The sequence below is a fragment of the Aegilops tauschii genome, chromosome 4 (assembly GCF_002575655.3).
Source record: "Aegilops tauschii subsp. strangulata cultivar AL8/78 chromosome 4, Aet v6.0, whole genome shotgun sequence".
In the NCBI taxonomy this organism is placed as follows: domain Eukaryota; kingdom Viridiplantae; phylum Streptophyta; class Magnoliopsida; order Poales; family Poaceae; genus Aegilops; species Aegilops tauschii.
Window position 1 is genome coordinate 524165075 of NC_053038.3, and position 22397 is coordinate 524187471.

A 22397-nucleotide genomic window follows, 5' to 3' on the forward strand; every position below is an offset into this window, starting at 1 on the left:
GCAGAACCCCTTTAGTCCCGGTTAGTTTGACCCGGAACTAAAGCTAGCCGAGCCCCGTCCGGCATCCTAGTCGCTCGAACCGGGACTAATGCTCACATTAGTCGCGGTTCGTAACGCGACCGGGACTAATGCTCGGATCTGCCCAGGACCAAAGCCCTGTTTTCTACTAGTGTAAACAGATCGAAGTTGAATGTACCTCCTCAAATGAAGGTGGTTGAAGTGTGACAACCTTGCATAGATGTTTCACAGCCTCAAGGTTTGAACAATCAGAGCAGCAGAAGATGATTTTGTTGCAATCTGCATACCTTCCCAAAAACCAACCGATATAATGTTGAAAATTGGACGAGAGCCTATCAGCGTCGTGCTTAACAATGATTTCAGGCAAGCAACAACAAACGGACTTCCCTATTTTGCTTCGTCTGATTCTAGGGGCAAGGTGCTTAAGGATGCTTCATTTGTTGTTAGCTCCATATTTAAAAAAAAATTGTGATGAGTGGTGAAGTCAAAAGGTAAAAAATAAAATGAAATGCTTTTTCCTATATAATTCTCTTGTGCTACAAACATAAGACATTGTTATGTCTACCGACTTACTAAATATGTTGTTTTGTATGATAAAGAGTTAGCTATGGTGAATCAAAAGAATTCAGAGTTGTAGTTTGAGCTATCCTTTCTAAATATGCATTTATGGGGTTTGGCAGGTCCGACCACTAATTGCGCAACGGGGCGCAGTCCGACCACTAATTGACATCCTACGATCAGCTGACTTCCAACTCAGGGAGATGTCAGCCTTTGCCCTTGGGAGGCTTCCACAGGCCGGTTTTTTGAAAATTCCGGTCAACCCCGAAAAAATGAAATATCGTTTGAGAAAATCAAATTGTTTCGAATTTAAATAAGTGATCGAGGTCAAATAGAAAATGTATGAGAACTTGCTTAGTGGCCTGGTGGTGGGAAGCGCATGCTAGAAGGAGAGAGTCGTGGGATTGATCCCTGTTTCACGAGAATTACATTTTGTTTAAGCCTAGTTCAAAGGAAATATATATAAAAAAAAGCGCTGCACTCGGCGAGAATCGAACCTGCGCCCTTCTGCTTCAGAAGATGTGTGCTGTCAACCGTACTAGGAAGCAGTTAGCGCATACGCAGAGTTAAACTAAAAAATTGAAATCAAATTTTGTTTGAAAAGTTCGGATAAAAAAAAGAACATTCTAAGATTTTTCGGAAACCGGTCTTTCTGCCCCGAGCCGAGAAAAAATATGTAAAGAAAAAAAAACTTGTCTGTCGTGGGTGCATGTCTGATCCGGACAAAGACTTCAATCTTTACATCTTTATTTTATTTTATTTTACATTTTATTTTTTTATTTACATTACATTTATACCTTTTTTTACTAATAAAGCACGCATTGCTTCCGTCGGGTTCACCATCACGTCCTTTTTGCGAAAAGCCCTGTATGGCATTAAATAATTAACCCGCAATCCAGTAAATAAGTGAAAAATAAAACGTCTGTCCGTTTTGGATCGGATCTTTGTACGAGACCTAATCCAACAGGAAGCCATGGGCGCCCCTATATCTGGCCATGGGCCGGGCCTAAAAAAGCCCATGGCAGAAAACTGAGGCCCAGGCCCTCCCAGGCCCAACCATAGGGCCTACTTTTCAAGCCCAAGCCCGGCTATCGGGTAAAAGGCCCTGAAAAGCCCTTAGGGCTTAGGGCCGTGGGCCGGGCCTCTTCCTTAAAATGACAATATGCCAAGCCCAAGCCCGTCCAGGCCCTGCTGGTGGGCTCAAAACTCAGGCCCAAGCCCGGCCCATGGGCAAGCCCATTGGGCCTAGGCCCTGGATTTTAGGGCCGGGCCTGGGTGGGCCGACAGGGCCGGGCCTGAGATGGCCAGGACTAGGCGCCCCTATGATTTCCTCCTCACAAATACCCATGATTTCCTCCTCCCATCGCACCATGAGACAAGAAACCAACCGAATAAAATAACGCATCCCCGAGCCGCTCGCCCGAGGTTCGCCGCCGGCGAGTTCAATGAGGACGATGCGGAGCGGCTCCTGCTGGACCTCGCGTGCTACAGCGCCAGCGGGGGACGCATCCTCAAGGCCAGTCGGTCAGTGCAGGAGCTTCTGAACATGGCCTGCCTGGACCTTGGGCCTCAACACGTGCACCATGCGGCGCGCTCAGACCGGCTCCGCATCTGTTGTCCTATGCCCAAGCATCCCCGTGGTCGAGGACAACGAGCAGAGATGGTTGCCGGCGAGCCGCACTTCACGCACTCCTCTTACCCAGTTTGCGCACTAGACAGGGCAAGGTACAGCCTGCTCGACCTGACCGCTCCACGACCCTGTGAACATTGCACGTCCACCCCTCCCCTCGCCCATCACCCATGCCGCCCCTTCCCACTCTCTCATGCTTGTGTTGCCTCTTTTGGCTGCAGACTAATTGGAGTTAACAACTTGGCATAACCACGTTCTCTCTAATTCTGCGTGCAACCCTATTCTGAATTTCTGAATTATGTGGTGCCTATTAACTCGGTTGTTTTCTGAATTTCTGCATGCGACCCAGGTGCTACCATGTTCCCTGATCATTTTCTTACTCTGAATCTTCTGTGGTGCCATGTTCTGTACATGACATGCAGTGGCGGAGCTAGCAGAGAATCGAAGGGGGGGCCAAAGAGAAAATATACACTATTGGGGGGCCAAATGACAACAATCTTCTTAATTTTTAGGGCTCTTTTTTTTTCCCTTCAGAAATATGCCACGGCTGGGGGGGGGGGGGGGGGGGGGGCAGCGGCCCCCTCAGCATTGTACGTTGCTCCGCCACTAATGACATGCACTCTGAAATTCATAGTATCTTGTGCAGTCAGTATTGGGTGTATACTCTTGACTTCTGAAGTGCCACTGATGTAAAAATTCATATGCCCAATGCTACATGCAAGCTCCTAGAAAAGGTGGATCCTTTTATGACCCTATATATGCATACCGGTGGATGGGGCCGTGTTTTTATTGGTAACCGGCACATATGCCCTTGCGTTGCAACATGAGAAAAAAAATTAGTATGCATTTAAAGTCAGTGAGAATTATCTGTGCAAGCAAAACCATGTGTGCACATGAAAAAGGAACATTCAGATTCTCGGTGTCGCCGCGTGTGAAGGAATCAATCCACTATTTTTTCATTCATTGTTCGAGGACATTTAAGAGTTTTGTTACGTCATCGTACGCCAGAGAAGGCCCATGAGTTATTCAACCTACGTTTTCTTTCAATGCTTTCAATCGAGGGGATTTCAATGTACGATGTTTCTGAATATTCCAGGAAACATGAACAATTTAAAAAAAATTATGTACACTTTTGAAAAAACGCGAACAAAATATGAAAGGGAACATCTTTTAAAATTCACAAACATTTTCTGAAAACACCAACTTTTTTTTATAGAAACATGAACATTATTTGAATTTGTGAACATTTTTTCAAAGCGGGAAAATGTGTTGAAAATTCATAAGATTTTTAAAAAATGTGTATCTTTTATACACGAACATTATTTTTAATTCTGAAATTTTCACTAAGACAAGATTTTTTTTTGAATTTGGACCATATTTTGAAATTTCATTTTCTTTTGAAATCTCCAACAATTTTGAAAAACAATATTTTTATAAAAAAAGGGAAAACTTTTTGCAAGTTCCGAATATTTTTCAAAATAGCAACAAAATTTTGGAATTTTAAAAATTTTCAAAAATATTTTTTTTGTTCTGAATATTTTTTGAGAATTTTAATTTACGAAATAAATTCTTAAAGAAAAATAAACTTCGAAGGGAAAAGATATAGGGAAAGGAGGATAAAAATAGAAGTAAAACACAGAAATCAAGAAAAATGGGCCCGCCCGGTATTGGTTGTCCTGTGCGAAACTCCGACTATTTGTTGGCCACTGCGCAAAACAGAATTTTCTCATCTGCGTGGGCAGAAAAATAATTGGGCTGGCTTCACTGGGCCACATTGCGCGGCCCATGCATGAAAATTCTTTTTTAGCAGACAAATGCATAAGAATTTAGTACTACCTCGGATAGAAAAAAAACTTTTCGGTGGGTGAACGGATGAAAAATTGACGAAACACACCTTGCTTTATTAGTACTAGCACATATGCCCGTGCGTTGCGACGGGAGATAACATAGTATTGCATTTAAAGTCAGTAAGAATTATATGTGCAAGCAAAACTCTGTGTGCACACGAAAAAGGAACATTTAGCTTCTCGATTTCATCGCGTTTGAAGGAATCAATCCTCTATTTTTCAATTCACGATAGAGGCATTTAAGAGTTTTGGTACGTCATCATAGGCCATAGAAAGCCCATGAGTTATTCAGTCTACTCTTCCTTTCAATCTTTTCAATCGAGGGGATTTTAAGGTATGAAGTTTCTGAATATTCTAGAAAATATGATCAATTTTTTAAATCCTGAATAGTTTTTCAAAAATTAAGTACACTTTTGAAAAAACCGAACAAAATATGAAAGGGAACATATTTTAAAATTATCAAACATCTTTCTGAAAGCACCAACTTTTTTATAAAAACATGTACATTATATGAATTTGTGAACATTTTTAAAAACAGGAACATGTGTTGAAAATTCATAAGTTTTTTAGAAAATGTGTATCTTTTATACATGAACATTATTTTTATTCTGAAAATTTCAATAAAACGTGAATATTTTTCAAATTTGAAGCATTTTTTGAAATGCCATTTTCTTTTTAGAAATCTTGAATCATTTGAAAAACAATAATTTTTTTTAAAAATGGGCAACTTTTTACAAGTTCGATTATTTTTGAAAATAGCAACAAAATTTTGGATTTCTGAACATTTTACAATTTTTACTTTATTCTGAACGTTTTTTAGATTATTTAATTTACTAAATATAGCAATAAAAATCTGCTTGTGCATGCTATTTGATCGAGGGCATAAACTGCAGGAAGTTGGGCTAGCTTTCATTGCTTGATTGCAAACAGAAATTATTCCATTTATTTGTGGTGTGAAATGTTCTTCACTATATGATGAGAATAAAAGATTGACACATCAACGAGAATGATTATCTTTGTTATCATCCAGAGAAAGAATATATAGGTAAGCCTCAAATTGTGCGCTCAAAATGACTACAATAAAAATCTGCTCGTGCATGCTATTTGATCGAGGGCATAAATTGCAGGAAGTTGGGTTAGCTTTCATTGCCTGATTGCAAACCAAAATTATTCCATTTGTTTATGGTGTGAAGTGTTCTTCACTATATGACGAGAATAAAAGATTGAAACATCAGCGAGAATGATTATCTTTGTTATCATCGAGAGAAAGAATATATATGTAAGCCTCTATTTTTTTTTCATCCTCTCATCCCTGCTTGGACTGCCTCTGTATTCTTGGTCCAATAAGAATTATGTTGCGCTGGACACAAAAAGCGGAATTTTTTCTCCTTTCATCATCACTTTCCCTTCCAACTTGCCTCCTCAGTTTTTTTGGTTTTGCCGACCTTCCCGACTGATTTTTCTTAAAAGCCGCTTCAACTGCCCCATGTCTTATTGGTCTACCACATCTGACATGTGGACCACTGCCGCCGTCAGTGTGGGTGGGAAGGAGGATAAGCGGCAATACATGTGGGGCATCGCGTTGAAATTAAAAAAAAAACCGACGTGGCACTATGTGTGCGGAAGAAGGAGGATTCTTTTTTTTTTTTTGCGAAAGAAGAAGGATTCTGATATACATTTTTCTCCCGTTGCAACATACGGGCATTTTTTCTAGTAATAGGACTAACCGAAGACTAGTTCAGCAAATGATAATTCACCGTAACATCGAGCAGTCAGAATAATTTTTTTTTTGCAACATGGCACATTAGAACAAAGTATAGACCAACTGTTCTGCTAGTGGTCTATTATTATTCTTAAATTTGTTTTTTGCAACATGGCACATTAGAACAAAGAATAGACCAATTGTTGTGCTAGTGGTCTATTATTATTTCTTAAATAGTGGTGTGTCCTTTCGCATTGCACAACTTGCACTAAATATGAGTTTATGTTACTATAATATACTTGTTTGTTCAAACCTAACGTCGATCAAGCTTTTGTGCTAGTCAGAATAGGTACGTCATATTTGAACTTGTGTCCATCGGAGAAGAAACACATGCTTGGCGCCGGTAAGCGAGCATGTGGTACGACCGAATCATTGCTAGCTAGCTACTACGAATACATACTTATCTTCGGTTATCAAGTGTACATCACTGAGCCAATTAACTAACCTAATAAATTAAATTATATATACGACGTACCATATCAACCCAGTTAAATTGATAACATACTCATGCAAACCAAACATGACAGTATGTATACCACCTAATCTTGTTTGCACCATTGCAATTATTAGCAATGGTACCCGCAAAATAAAATAAAATAGCAATGGTTGCTGCCAGTTGCCTGCCGTTCCAGTACTATATAAAGGATGGCGGCATTTTGAATGTCTACCTGACGTTTAAAAACAGTATCACTTTTTCCATATGATACTCTTCTAAACACAACTACTTCATCCGTAAACTAATGTAAGAGTGTTTAGATCATCACTTTAGTAATCTAAATGCTCTTATATTAGTTTATAGAGGGAGTACATAACTGGTCTTTGTTCGCCTATTAAAAGGATGACATTTTGAATGTTTACTTGACCATTCAAACAGTATGACCTTTTCCATTGTATTCTTCTACACGACTAGTACAGAACTGGCCTTGCACGTTAATTTTTTTTTCTTCCTACACAGTTTTGACAGCGTGTTTGGAAGCTTTAGGGAAAGCGCACGCGGGTAAGCGAGCATGTGGTACTTATCTTCCGTTATCAAGTGGCCCAATAATCATTAATAAATCTAATAAATTACATATATGACCGTATCAATATGTTTTTTTTGCGCTGGACCGTATCAATATGTTAAAATGATGAAGTCTTGCCTATCAAACAGACCATCATATGTACCACCTAATATTTTCTGCGCCATTAATTGCAAATTTTAGCAACGATTGCCACCAGTTGCTGGTACTTCTAATCTAACCACATGGAGTTGCCTCGTCTTTCTTTTCTTTTTTTGACGTGAGGAACTCCGCCTACTGCTGGCGCCTGATGTCGAGAAAATTGATCTCGGACTTGAGTCGGCCGTACGTCCAAGCCAATAGCAGTACGATCAAGGCCTGGGTTCGGCGGGAAGACGGTAGCAGTGACCCAAGCCAGTATGATCAAGGCTGCACCGACCTCAACGTGATGACGAGGAAGGAGACTCCAACACGGAAGGATACTTGACTCGACCAAAGGGCAAGTCAGGTGCTTGAGCATGAGTCTAGTACGAAGTCGTAGGAACTCTGTATCCATTTGTAAAGAGTAAACCGTGATTTGCACATGAAGTCCAGCCACACTATATAATGTAAGGGTGATGGCCGATGATAGCGTGTCAAACGTATTTATCAGTTTTGATTGTTGCCTTCTTGTTTTATATCATTGTTGCATGTTTCTACTATTATTTTTATCATTTCGGGGCATTTTTTATGGACCAGCCTATTAACAAGATGCCCAGTGCCAATTCAACCTGTTTGTGGTAGCTTAGCCCATCGGAACATTTTGAAACATAGTTTGGGCCCAACCAATCACATGATGCCCTCCGGTTGACCCTCCGTGGTAGTTTCCCACTCTAAGTGCAGACGACAGTGCTGATCGTGAAGGAGGTCACAGTCTGAAGCCGTGTATTGCCTATTTAAACATCCCACCACAGTTTTAGACATGTATGAGGACCCAAGGCAAGTTTTGGTGGGATTGTTAGCCCTGAAGACCCACTACCACACTTGCAGACATGGAAAGAGCAATCTGTAAAGAGAAAATTTTTTAGGTACTTCTGCAGCTCTAATGCATATGAAAAATTGCCACATAGCCTATAGCTGCTGTGTTTGTACTGTGTCAAAATTTCAGAAAATTGTGGCATTCTGAATATTCAGGAATATTCATGCAACAATAAACCTGCCAAACTTTACATCAGTGTTATCACCGTCCATGAAGGGGATCACACTTTGGAGATGCGTATTGCCTCTTTAATCTTACCACCACACTTTAAGACATGTATGAGGATCCAAAGGCCCCTAAGCAGCCTAACCATAGCCCGATTGACCTGGAGATCTAGCCCTTTGAGTTTCACCATACGGCCTTTGACCAATGGACTTTTCCACCTGGTTGTGGCAGGTTAGCCCATAGGAACATTTTAAAAGAAATTTTGAGCCTAACCTATCACAAGATACCCTCTGGCTTGACCCTCCGTTGCAGTTTCCCACTCTAAGTATAGTCAACAGTGCCGTCCGTGAAGGGGGTCACACTTTGGAGCTACGTACTTCCTATTTAAACATTCCACCACACTTTCAGACATGTATGAGGACCCAAGGAAAGTTCTGGTGGGATTGCTAACCCGAAGAGCCCCACCACACTTGTAGACATGCAAAGAACAATCTCTAAAGATTTTTTTTCCAGATAGTTCTACATGTCTACAAAATATGAAAATTAACCACATAGCCTATAACTATTGTATCAAAATTTCATGAAATTGTCACATTCTGACTATGCAAAAATATTCATGCAACAACAAACCTGCTGAACTTTACTTCGGTGTTATCGCTGTCCGTGAAGGGGGTCACACTTCGGAGGTGCATCACCTCTTTAATCATCCCACCACACTTTAAGACATGCATGCGGACCCAACGCCATGTTTTCGTGGCATTGCTACTCCTCAAAGACCCTGAGCGCCCTAACCCTAGCCTGGCCGACCGGAAGATTTAGCCCTTTGACTTTCACCGGACGGCAATTGGTGAGTGGACTTTTCCACCTGGTTGTGGTAGGTTAGCCCATAGGAACATTTTTTCAGCCCAACCTATCACAATATGCCCTCCAGATTGACCCTCTGTCGGAGTTTCCAACTCTAAGTGCGGACGACGGTGTCATCTATGAAGGAAGTCACAATCTGGTTGTGTGTTGGGTGTTTACACCTACCACAATCATAGAAACAATCTGATGGATGTAGAGATAAAATTTGCCTCGTTTGGTCAAAGTAGAAAATATACAAAAAGTTAAAACAAAAGGGTGTTTTTTGTAAATCTGAGGCAAACATGATTTCAATATGTTGAAATTTGAAAACATAGTATAGCAACAGAATCCTTTCAAGATCATGATCTATAACCATATAAAATTTGTCAAAATCAATGCAAGTATCAATCACTTGTGATTTTAACAAAGTATAAGGACGTATATGCAGAAGTACATGAGGTCACATTTTTAACATACTCAAAAAGAAAAACAAACTAGATATTCATAATCTATGAAAAATTCTACTCCAAATCGATATATAATTTGTATATGCTTATGTTTAGACAAGTCGTAATCAAATTTTCACTTAAAAAAAGAAAATGTTTTAAAATAAAAAATATAGATAAATCTATGCCCACGGCCACCGTCTGGGCCGCGGGCATAGCTCTGACGGCGTTAGCCGGCCGTCAGAGGCTGGGTTGCCAGGGCCAAGAATATGCCGATGGTAGCCGTCGACATAGATTGAGGTATGCCGACAGCCGGTCTATGCCAATGGCTGCCGTCAGCATAGTTGGAGGTTTGCCGACATCTTTTCTATGCTGACGGTTTTCCCAGGCCGTCTGCATATGTCAACCTATGCCGACGACCCCGACAAAAACCCGTTAGCATAGTAAATTCCGTGGGGATATTCATTATTGCGGTAGTGTATGGTTCCACCCGGTTTCAGAACATTGCGTCGCCATCCAAGTCTTCTCCATCCCATTTTTCAGAGTGTGATGTGAAAAGGGACAGTAGGCCTCCGGAACCCGCCTCTAGGGAACCTTTCCGGGAGAGAGGCGTTTAGCTTTACAGGGAGCGCACTCGCTTCACTACTGATAACGACTACTTTCCCCGACGATGATATCTTTCCTGACATCAACAACCTCTTCAGTAACATGGCTGACACTACCAGCAGTTCTACTTCCGCTGCACCGTATGTGATTTTGTCTTCTCTATTTGAGATTCTTCTAGAGTTTCCATTTCGTGCATTTGCTTTAGATGTTATTTTCACCATGCCTGTGAGTTCACATTATTAGTTCAATACTCGTAATTACAGTCATGAATTATCTACTCTTTTGATGGATTAAATCATGAGATGTCCATGTGGGAGATAGTTTCGAAGATATCATCACGAGGAACACTACAATGAAAACCGATTTTGATTTAGACGGTCAGTTTGAAAGTTATGCATTTCTTAAATTTTAGACGGATAAAGAGAAGTCGATAGAGCTGGATTGCGCTATCGAAATAAGCGCAAACACACCGCCAAATTGTATACACACTCGGATTGAACTGAAGAGCGCCCTAGCAAACAACAAGTGCTTTGCCAAGGAGGTTGCATCTTCGGGCTCGCAAATATGTCAGTGCGCCACCACTTTCCAAGGCGAGCAAGGGATAAACTCCTTCACGCCAAGTACCAGAGCGCTTGTGATATATTTGCTGCCAATGCACTTGGGGGCTCTCAGTTTTTGCATAGCATGAAGTTTTTTTTTTTTCAAACTTGGGGCCAAATTCCAGATGGGTGATGGAATGGCTCTTCTGGCATGATTGGTGGACTGGGGAGAGCCCCCTCACTGCTAGGTACCCACGGCTCTTTGAAATTTCCTCTCGCCCTGTTATTTTGGCTTGCAAGCGCATGCGAGCGATGGCTAACGTCTGTTTTTTCGCCTCACATTTGGTCCGGATGAACCGGTCCAGTGGGAACAACTTTGTCTTGAAATCGAGGATATCGGCCTTTCGTCAGAGCGAGACTCTGTCTCTTGGGCCATGGAATCCTCGGGCAGATTCATTGCTGCCTCCCTTTATCGCAAGATCATTCACATTTATGAGCACCCTATCTTCCGAAACCCCTCATAAAATTAAAAAATATTCTCTCGCAACTTATGAGGGGTCGTCTCCCCTATGGAGACCGGATGGAGCTGCGACACGGCCCCTCAGATGGTTCCTAAGGAACCCGCAAAATTTTGACTAATTCTGGGTAATCATCTTAGCCCTCTCTGGCAAAGGTAGGACTTTTGTGTGGCTTGTTTTTCCCGTTCTTTGGTGGACTCTTTGGAACATTAGAATCAAGTTCGCCATCGATGATATTTTTCCGCGGCAACCTGCTGATCGGTTCTTCAAAATTGGTTTGCTCTTATAGTAACGGAGGCTTCTCTCCAAGCTCGAGGACTGCATCATCATCGACATGCTGGACACGGAGCTGTGTCACCTGGACAAGTTACCTGCGAGCCGGTTTCGACCATTTCCTCTACTTAGGCTTTCAGTTTGCTTTCCTATTGAATCAGTGTAAGGGCTGAACTCATTCCAGATCGTTTGCGATCCTTATTGTAACCTGGGATTCACAGGAACCTAAGCTGTAACATGTGAACCTTGTGGGCTTTATTAATTTAAAGCTGGCCACTTCGTGCCTCTTCATCTAAGAAGCAAGGAAGTCGTTGCAGGCTCAATGTGCACGCGGGTCTCCAGCTCGATCGCTTCCGACTGCGGTGGTTGTTGACGCGGTATGTTTGTAAGTAGGAAGTCTCCCCTCACACCGAGACGAAACAATAAAACACTTGTTTTTCCAATGCAAATTAGCTCATTTTATATGGCCGGTCATCCAAGTAGCTTTTGATTTGTATCTTCCACGTAGTGTTCCTAATATATTTGGCAACTGGTTACATATGATTGACCGCAGGTTTAGAATTCTCCTCGGGGTGGGAGGGCTTGCCATTATTTGGTCGTAGTAGCTACGTAGAAATAACAAGGTTTTTAATAATAAAAGCACTTTCCTTTTGCAGGTTATCTACATATGTATCGATACGCTCCATGTATAGTCGTTTCTACAACGTATGAAGAATCGAGACTTGTTAACGGAGGTGTGTACACGCTTGGAGAACACGGCGAGGGATAATTTTACCCATATGGATGGCAGCATGATCTTAGGATTGGCCCTCCCACGAATTAGGTGTCATACAATCTTATGATTACTTGTATTTCACCTTTTCTTTCTTTCTAACTTGGCTTGGTCGTGTGCATCTTAATTATATAGAGACCGGTGTAATATTTAAACCTTTTAAGTAATAAAGCGTCCCTTATCAAAAAAAAAATCTCCCACTCTATGCTTATCCTTTTTGTGACTATATTGGATATGCGACCTAGCGCCATCGACGACATGCGACCACATACATGCCGATGATGAGATTGCGTGGAAATAAAAACTTCCTGTTGACGTAAGAGACTGAGACCCGCGTGATTGCTCATTCTTATATCAGCCTATAGGCGGGTTCGTGAGGGTAGCATCGTGGAACTGCCCTTGCAAATTGCAATTTTTTTTCCTGTGATGATTGCACTTCGTTAGAGTTTCTAATGGAGAAAGCTGCAGTCTCTTTCCTTTTGATGCATGACATAAATGCAAGTTGCATATATACATTTCTCTCGCCAGAAGGTTACCGGCCGGCCTAATGATGAGCAAACCGGTTTTTGCCTCCTCTGCATTGTTAATCCAGCGCCGAGTCTAAACCGGTCAACTAAACCGGCCGGTATCAAATACTGCACACTACCAAACCGTGGTAGTTGTCATTCTTTGCTAGTATATATATAACTGCACACATCGTTTGTATCTTGCTTCACACATCCCAATAACCAAAAGAGCACCACATGGCGATCGGCTTCGGTAGAAAGCTGATATGGATCTTTGCGCTGCTTCTCATCCTGGTCATGACGATTCAAGTCCGAGCCCAGCCTCCTCCCGGTAATTTTCAAAATCATGTCCTCCTAGCTTTCCCTTGTTGATTCCTGCACCTTTAATTTTAAGCTCTGCACCATCTGCACGCACACTTCAGTGTTCTTCCGCTTGCAACTTCAAACATTCTCACATGGCTGAAATCTAAGAAATCAGAAATACTCCGTATTTACTAGCTACTGCATGCATGTATAGCCGCATATGCTGTGATCATTGCTTTGTAGACCTTTAAGTTGAAACACATGATAACGATACGTCGTACTCTGGGTTCGTGCAGGGTTCATAAACATCGATTGTGGACTGAAAAACGTCAGTGCCTACCAGGACCCCACCTTAAAAATGCGGTACAGTTCTGATGATGAATTTGTCGAGGGCGGTGAGAAGCACGAGGTTTTACCAGAGTTCATGGCTAGCACAGCAGATGATAACCAAAACACCCTGAGGAGCTTCCCTGACGGTTCAAGGAATTGCTATACACTGCCATCCACCCCCGGAAAGAAGTATCTGTTGAGGGCCATATTTACTTATGGCAACTATGATAGGTTGAACAAGACTCAGGACGGGTCCCTGTTTCGGTTTGGCCTCTATGTCGGCGTCAATTTGTGGGATACGGTGGACTTGTCAAATTGGCGTACAGATGATGCGGTAATTAAGGAGGTGCTCACCGTTGCTACAGGCAGCTCCGTGTCCGTTTGCCTGGTAAACTTGGGTTCCGGAATTCCTTTCATATCGTCTTTGGAGCTGAGGCCACTACTAGATACCATGTACCCTTTTGTCAATACTTCTGTGTCAGTCAGCAACTTTATTCGACTCAGATTTGGCAACATCACCGATTATATCACAAGGTGAGACAAGTCTGCCATCCATAATACTAGTTTCCCTTTGAATTATATCTGAAATATGCCTATCAATGGTTGTCTTAAAATCATTTTGCTAGGTTGGCACATTTTGTTTGCTACTTCTTTGTTTCCTGATTCCGCAATTGCTTCTAACAGAAAGTACCCAGAAAGTAATAGTAAATCTCAAAAGCAACAAGAAATTAGGGATTGCTAGATCCTATAGCAATTAGCTTTTAAGTAAATACTAGTAACAGATTAGAATATTGTGCTAGCTATTTATCTGTTTTTCATTGTGTGTGCGATGAAGATATCCAACGGATAGTTATGACCGTTTCTGGGCAAGCTATTCTGTGCAAAAGGGAGACCTCTACCAGTACCCCTATATCAGCGTGGACACCAGCGATAACTTGGAGAACCTCCCAGGCAACGAGTTCAAGGTGCCATCCGCCATCTTGCAGAATGCCATGAGCATAGACACAAACAACTCCAGCATAACAGTCATCCTGGCATCGCTAGCCAATAAAGACGCTAAGACCCTAAAGCTTCTCCCGATCTTTCACTTCACTGAGCTAAACGGGAGCAACCCGAACAGGAGGTTCAACATCTACAGCGCCGGTGAAGGGCTGTTCCCAGGTTTTTCCCCGTCACGATTAAAGGTGGACAGCTTGTACAAGAGCGGGCTTTTCAAGCAGAAGGGCGACGCATATTTCATCTTAAACAAGACGGCTGACTCGAGTCTTCCGCCCCTCATCAATGCGTTGGAGGTGTACGCGCTTGTTGTGATGGAGAATCTCACCACCGACTCTGATGATGGTAAGATTATTGTATATACTACACGTGCATTACACATTTGTCATGTACTGTACGTATTTAGCAGCAGATTCACATGAACGTCATGTAATTGCCAAATGCTAATGACCTCACTGTCTAGACCCCTGAAAATTCTGGGCTCTATTCCACACCGTCATGATCTTCAGTTAAGTAATAAGATCAAGTTTATCAACCAGTTGCACACTCAATTCCAGAGTGTACCATCTTTTAATGGTCAAATAATGCTAATGTGCCGTTGGAAAACCCTAGTTGATAAATGAATTACTAGTTCAATTTAGTCAGTTCTACACTTCTACTCCGTCTGTCTCTAAATATAAGACCTTTTAGAGATTTCAACATGGAGTATATACGGATGTATATAGAAATATTTTAGAGTGCAGATTTATTCATTTTGCTCTCTATGTAGTCCGTATTGGAGTCTCTAAAAAGGCTTATATGTAGGAAGGAAGGAAGTATGCTTAAATAATGTGCCTCTTAAGCTAATCTAATACAGCCACTTTATGCTGTCCATATTTTTACCCTTGTCTTTCGCTGTTGTAGTAAAGTACATGAAAGACGTCAAGGAACAATACAATTTGGTACGGACAAGCTGGAATGGAGATCCATGCTCCCCAATAGAGTATTCCTGGAAAGGATTGACTTGTGACTACTCTAAGAGCAACCAGATTCCGAGGATTATAACGGTGTAAGGACATAACCATGACTTGTATCATATTAATTTAGAATCTACTCCGTTCCTAAATATTTGTCTTTCTAGAGATTTCAACAAGTGACTACATACGAAGCAAATGAGTGAATCTACACTCTAAAATGTGTCTATATACATCCGTATGTGGTAGTCCATTTGAAATCTCTAAAAAGACAAATATTTAGGAACGGATGAAGTAATATTACCGAAGAAGGGTTTCCTCCACTTTATATTATATGAAACAACCATCACAACAGACATCTGAGCAAACCGATTCAAATACATACCACCACAACACACAACCACACACCCAAGGCAAGATACAAAGGTGCCGGGCACCGTCACACCACTCAGACGACAACCAAGCAAATTACTTGGAGACAACGGAGACCTCAACACCACTGAGGAGGTGAGACGAACAATAACGAAGCAAGGACTCCAAGACGATGCCTCCCAGAAGGGTACGACCACGGATACCCACCGCCGTCCGATTCGTATATCAAGTTTTCACCTGGAGCCACACGCAAGGAGTTCGAGCACCGCGACGAAGCCTTCATGAAGAATACGACGTCCACAGCCAATAAAAGAACTGTGCAAAGTGATGTACCCCGGCTCTTACACCCCTCCGACACACCCCTGCTCCACCAACCACCCGCAGCCAAGCCCCCCGCGAAGCCATGGCTACCCGTCCGCACCCAAGACGCAGGTTCCGCCCCCGAACGCCACGCCTCCTGCCACCAGGGCCCCCCATCCATCAACCAAACACCCCGAAGACCATCCAAAGGGATTTCCTTTGTACCAAATGGACACCCCCGATCAATGACCTGCAGCATATGTCACGCCTTGAACATCGCCGGAGCTGCGACAACCCGCAGACAGCCGGCGAAAGGGGGAGGTGGGGGAGCGGATGCATCCGGACCGGCACACCCCTATGCCAGTGATGGTGGCTCGAGCACGTCGGCGGCGCCCATCCCTCTAGCCAACCTCCCCACTGGACACACCCCTGTGCCATCCCACCTCATCGGCCGACGCAGAACTGTGCAAAGCCACCGACATAGACTCGGCAACCTCCAAGGAGGACCCCCAAGGACTGCCGCCAATCGCCAAGATACTCACCGGGGAGACCATCCGCACTACCGCCATCGTCCAGCCGACGGAACGCCTGGAGACCGACCAGCACGCCCACCTGCCACCGCCGCTGCACCACCACCACCACCAGCCACTTGCACGACGGGGGTGGGTGCCCGCAGGTCGCACTGCAATCGGCCCGTGCCGCCTGGGCCCAGATCTGGTCGTCTGTCGCCGTTGGAGCCCACCACGCACCACCGCTGCTGCAGCCCCTTCACGCCACCGCCTACAACTTGCGTCTCCGCCATCGGCTACTGCCACCGCGCCACTGCCCGACCCTGAGGCCCACGCCTGGCGGGAGGGGAGGGTTATTTGTGAAGTCAAATCATTCCGACAGACTCTCGATCCGTTTGTTTTCACCGGGTGTCAGAATCTAAACATCGCAACTCAATCGTTTTAAGCTTTGAAGTGCATTGCATTGCGTCAACCTTAAGTAATTTAACGTTCCATGGATATTACCTTTTCTTTGGCATATTGCACAAGATATGTTCTTTTTTTGTAAATATATCACAATGGATAAACCCAACCCCATGTCCTAAGATCTTGAAAATACATGTAGTTCAGTTGAAATATTGAAAGAAGCTAGTATAAAACTGAACCACAGAAGGACATTTACATATTCTTTGAAAATACATGTTAGCTCTATGCTGTCACTTAATTAAAGGTACATGAATTAACATTAGTTTTTTTACAGCAATCTTTCTAGCAGTGGACTAGGTGGTGGACTTGCCATATCATTCATGAACATGACATCATTAGAAAACTTGTAAGTGGTGCCCAAAACATAATATTGATAGGCTAGAAAGAATATATTGTCGTCTTTCGTGATCCTAAGAACAAAACGTATGTAGGGATTTATCACACAACAATCTGACGGGAGCTATTCCAGAGTATCAACTAAAGTCACTTAAAGTTCTGTAAGTCTCTGATTACATCTATGGCTGATGATATAAATTTTAGATGACTAGTTCTAACTATTATTTTTCAGTAACTTGTCAAATAACAAGCTAGATGGACCAATCCCTGATTCTATTCTTCAGCGAGTCCAGGCCGGTCTGCTGGACTTAAGGTTTGGCATGCTTTGTTGCACAATTTCTTACTAGATTTTCTCGAATGAACTAAACAACTGCACCTGAGAAGAATTAAGCTGAAGCTAAGCTTGGTTATCATAGAAACAATTAGGTTTAGCAACAACCTTTGCACATTACTGTAAGTGCATTTGTTAAAATATATGTGAGTATTCCTTTCTTTGCCCGCTGTTTGGCTAGTGCAATACTTGTCGTGTATCACACTTTTCTAGCACCATGAGACAACAACTGCACTTGTTGTATACATAAACCCTTGTCAAATCCTCTATACTGAAATAGTTATAACCCACTATCTATTTTTCCTTTTCATGTAGCTATGCCACATCATCAAGTCATGCATGTGGTTACAAGTTACAATTTGTGCACTAATCTATTCATGCAACCATGCCACCTCAGCAATCATCCATGGATTTGTTTCAATAATTTTTGTGCACAACATAGACAGTCATGTTACACATTTTTGTTGTTTTGTACCATGAACTACATAAATTTGTATGTTACAGGCTTGGAGTAAATATATGTAGGTCATGTTACACACTTTTGTTAACAATGGCACCATGTTTGACCTCAATCGAATAGATTTCCCTTTTATATAACATTCTGTTACATGCTTCATATACTTTATTGTTTCCAATAGTCTTAGTCTTTAACACCCCGTTTGACCGAGAGCATTCTTAAATTTGTTTTCACAATAGTTTTTGGCTTTAAACATCTATTTATGCATCTATTTTACAAAGATTCCCGCAGCAATGCTCGGGGCATCATCTAGTTAATCTAAGTTATGGTGGCCAACTCAGGTGCATGGAAAGTTCGTCCGTGCATTTATCGATCCAAACATGCCTTTAATTACGTGTATTGGCATCCAATATATATACATGCTTTATCATCTAGGTCTATTAAAATGGGAGGAAGCTAAGGACCTAATAGTAACTGCACATGATTTAGAAATCATGTTGTTTGTTCATTTCAAGGGTTGAGTTTGTACAAGAACTATTTGCAGATTAGTCATCTTTGAAAGTAGACTGATGTTATAATCCTAACTTTGTAGAGCAGCTAAGTTATTTGAGCTGATTTTTATGTATGTTTTTTAATTGTGTCATTAGATTAGAAGGCAATCCTATATGCTCAAACAAAAAAGATACATACTGCTTAGATAAGACGAAGAAGAGGAAAGCCACACCTATCTTGCTCATCGCAGTGATAGTTCCCGTGGTACTGATATCACTTCTAGTAGGAATGTGCATACTCTGGAAGTTACTTTGGAAAGGTAAAATAAAACTATACACTTCAAATTTCCTTCCATCAATGCAAAGGTGGTGCAAATTTCACTGCAATTCTAGACCTAATCTTGCATGAAAAAAAAACCCTCTTCACCTTGCAGAGAAGTCAACATACAATGAGGATTATGCTATCTATGAAGAGGAAACTCCCCTATATATTGACAACAGACGGTTCACATACGCAGAGTTGAAGCTCATAACAAACAACTTCCAAACAATCGTTGGAAAAGGAGGCTTTGGTATTGTTTATCATGGTATACTGGAAAATGGTGATGAGGTAGCCGTTAAAGTGCTCATGGAGACATCAATTGCAGAGTCAACGGACTTCCTCCCCGAGGTATAATACGGATCCAACTAGGCCACATGACTATTTTCTCCAAGACAAAGTTAAAGTATGCAAATTATGTAAAACTATTTCCATAGTCTACATTTGTTATATACAAAAAAACCAAGATAAAAAAATAGAGTTTAAAGGCTAGGGATACATAGATGCAATAACCATGAATATTAACAGGGTGATTGTGCTTGTTATACATAGGATTGAATTTTTTTGCTTTCATATGAATGTCTGCAAAACCCTAATTAATTTTTTAAAATATTCAACACACTATAAAGATGATACCCTCGTAGTGCATTTGCAACTTCCACGATGTTAGTTCACCAAATGAAGCATGTGGCTTCAACTCTAGAATTTTTGGTAACTATATCGACTATCGCAGGTGCAAACCTTGTCCAAAGTTCATCATAAGAATCTCGTGACTTTAAAAGGATATTGCCAAAACAAGAAGTGCCTAGCACTCGTTTATGACTTCATGCCCGGTGGAAATCTTCAACAACTTCTAAGAGGAGGTTTCTCTCTTAACTTTTATTAATGTTCTTGTCAAGCATAGCTGACTTAGGTACAACAAACCCAACTTGCAGCTGCAGTTAGTTATTCCGGTAAGTTATATTTAGACACTACAAAGATCAAATGGACCTTAACTCAATTAAATCACATGATTCAAGTAAACTAAGAATATGTTCAATACTAAAAACAAATTAACCATTTCATGGTTCTACTGCGTACAAAACCAAAAACTACACAACAACCGAGATGCAAATAGTTTTCACTAAGCACTGGGAATCACTTACTTTACAAATTTTATCAATATATTGTGTTCCATAGCATGACATAAAATTCTACATGTGTGTTAAGTATAAAATGAAATTCTAAAATCAAACTACTCTAGCTTTGATATTGTAGTAGAATCAGGATTTACGTGTTCAACAAATTTTACATGTTAAAGGTTTAGTTGATTTCCTAAACTATTATGGCTCTTAGTCTATATGGTTGAGTTTCTAGACCCGATTTCAGATATGCTTTTAATGTCATCACCATCACATGGACATAAATATTTTTCTAACAAAGTGAGGGTACCACAATTATAGTCTTAGAGTCATACGTTCATAACCATTAAAAGATAATCACAAATTATAAACACATATATCTTTCAAAGGTATGTGTTACAATAATACTTTAGTAGCTTGGTTCATTTGTTAATTAGATTTGTATATAAAAATGCTCTATGAAGAAGAGGAAAATCGGTGGTATCTTGAAGGTCAAAGTGCCCGTTTTTGCATGTCTTAGATATTAGTATACTAATTGTTACTATGGTTAATCATTGTGTTTGTAACCACCATTTGTTAGTTTAAATATGCGCAAATTTTAAAATACCTAGCATTTATCAAATGACACATACATTAATTTTGTATGAACTAATGCAGGAGACATATGTAGTTTGAATTGGGAACAACGACTTCATATTGCACTTGATGCTGCACAAGGTCCGCATTTCAGTTGTGTATTTTTCCTTTAGGTCATGTATGTATGTGCCTATTAACGAACTACAAGTTTTAATAATCTACAGGATTAGAGTATCTACATGAGTTATGCACACCGTCAATAGTGCACAGAGATGTGAAGACCCCAAACATTCTTTTGGACAAGAACTTGGTGGGAATAATATCGGATTTTGGGCTTTCGCGGGCTTTTAACGATGCTCACACACACATATCCACTGTTGCTGCTGGTACTCTTGGCTACCTCGACCCCGAGTACCATGCAACTTTCCAACTCACTGTCAAGACAGATGTTTACAGCTTTGGCATCGTCCTCTTGGAGATCATCACTGGCCAGCCCCCGGTACTGATGGAACCTCAAACGGCCCATCTACCGAATTGGGTGCGCCAAAATATAGCTAAGGGAAGCATTCATGATATTGTAGATAAGAGGCTGTTGGATCAGTATGATGTCGGTTCCCTGGAGAGTGCTGTAGACATTGCCTTGAACTGCGTCGAAAATGCTTCCATCGACCGGCCGACCATGACCGAGGTTGTTTCAAGGCTCAAAGTGTGGCTACCGGCGGTTTCAAGCGAAAAGCACTCTATTTCTAGGAATCCTCGGTCTAAAAAATCCATGGATACTGAAATTTCAAAGCAGCTCGAGATGATGATATCTGGTGTCAGCAACGACCAGAGCTCCTTCCAGTCTAGTCATACTGGTGGGCTGCTGATAGGAGTAGGCACGTTTTCTGGTCGGTGAAAGGAAGATTCCCTAAGACTTATTGTTGCATCTTCTTAGAGAAGTTTGGTAACTTTTTCAAGTGTGTTGGCATTGATTTTTATAAACTACAATGTAGTCATTTTTAGTTTCTAATCTTTCTCGTGTATTCTTATGGGATCGTTTCAGTAAGGGGTATTTCTGTTGTCACTACAAGGAATATATTTTGCTTCTAACCTTTTTATTAGTGACTGTGTGTGAAATGAGCATAAATCTATGAGGATTTCTCACCAAATGGTCATAATGCATTTGGGAGAGTGTAACACCCCGAGAATCATGCTACAGTAGCTCTCTGTGATTAAGCTAATCATGTTGCTAAGCAGGGCTTGATCACATTGGAATCACATTTCCTTTCAAACTCCTAACTCAAACTTCAATTAAATTTAAAGTGGAAAATAAAAGTTGTCAAAATTGAAAACTAAAATGTTCATTAAATGACAAATAATTCTGAAGCAATTATAAAATTGTAACTAAACTTAAATGGATTAGTTAAGTGACCCTAACAACCTCAAACTTTGGCGAGCAACAACATTTAATAACCTTTTAATTAATCTAAATTCAATATGAATTAGTATTTCACCCAAACTAGTTTTTGGTGCAAGGATCCGATGCACTGCAACTTATAAGCTAGCTCCCATATTTTATAAATACCATTTAGGTGCTAAACATTTTTGCAAACAAAAAAAATAATAAAGAAAAGAAAAGGAACCCCCCCTCACTGGACCAGGCGGCCCAGCTCACAGGCCCACCTGGCCCAGCTGGCCAACTACCAGCCCACAGCCCCTCCCTGGGTCGCCTCCCCCCTGTTCCCCCGACCGGGGAAGCAACAGGGGCCCGTCCCCGCCCGACCACCTCGCCGGCGCCGACGCCGGGAGGGGATAAGGCCGCCCCGTCGCCTTGGCCTCCACCCATCTCTCCCACTTGCCCCCCTCTCGCCCGCCTCTGCGCCTCCCAGATCCACACGCTCCCCCCCTCTGTCTCGCTCACCCGCCTCACCCGAGCGCCATCGCCGACGTGCCGCCGTCGTTCCCGCAGCCACCGACCATCGTTCGCCACTCCGACAAGTACGGGAGCTCCGTCGTGGTTCGCCTCTTCTTCCTCGACACTGGATCGGGACCGGGAG

General features: G+C 41.9%; 1 protein-coding gene across 1 annotated transcript; it reads left to right on the forward strand.

Moving 5' to 3' along the window:
* Positions 1 to 12703: 12703 nt before the first annotated feature.
* On the forward strand, positions 12704 to 21886 carry LOC109787595 (probable LRR receptor-like serine/threonine-protein kinase At1g51810). Its single transcript, XM_020346133.4, has 12 exons — positions 12704 to 12830; positions 13099 to 13666; positions 13968 to 14473; positions 15032 to 15176; positions 17002 to 17073; positions 17159 to 17224; positions 17296 to 17376; positions 18499 to 18662; positions 18777 to 19012; positions 19395 to 19524; positions 20440 to 20499; positions 20583 to 21886. Exons 1-12 carry the CDS (start codon positions 12737 to 12739, stop codon positions 21254 to 21256), a joined length of 2796 nt encoding a protein of 931 aa, XP_020201722.1. The 5' UTR covers positions 12704 to 12736; the 3' UTR covers positions 21257 to 21886.
* Positions 21887 to 22397: the final 511 nt, after the last annotated feature.

What these genes read in the sequence shown, in the direction of transcription:
- LOC109787595 (XM_020346133.4), top strand. Translation starts at nt 12,737, where the DNA reads ATGGCGATCGGCTTCGGTAGAAAGCTGATATGGATCTTTGCGCTGCTT. An exon ending in CTAAAGTCACTTAAAGTTCT is followed by an intron (nt 17,225 to 17,295) that starts GTAAGTCTCTGA and finishes ATTATTTTTCAG; the next exon opens with TAACTTGTCAAATAACAAGC. An exon ending in GCCGGTCTGCTGGACTTAAG is followed by an intron (nt 17,377 to 18,498) that starts GTTTGGCATGCT and finishes TTGTGTCATTAG; the next exon opens with ATTAGAAGGCAATCCTATAT.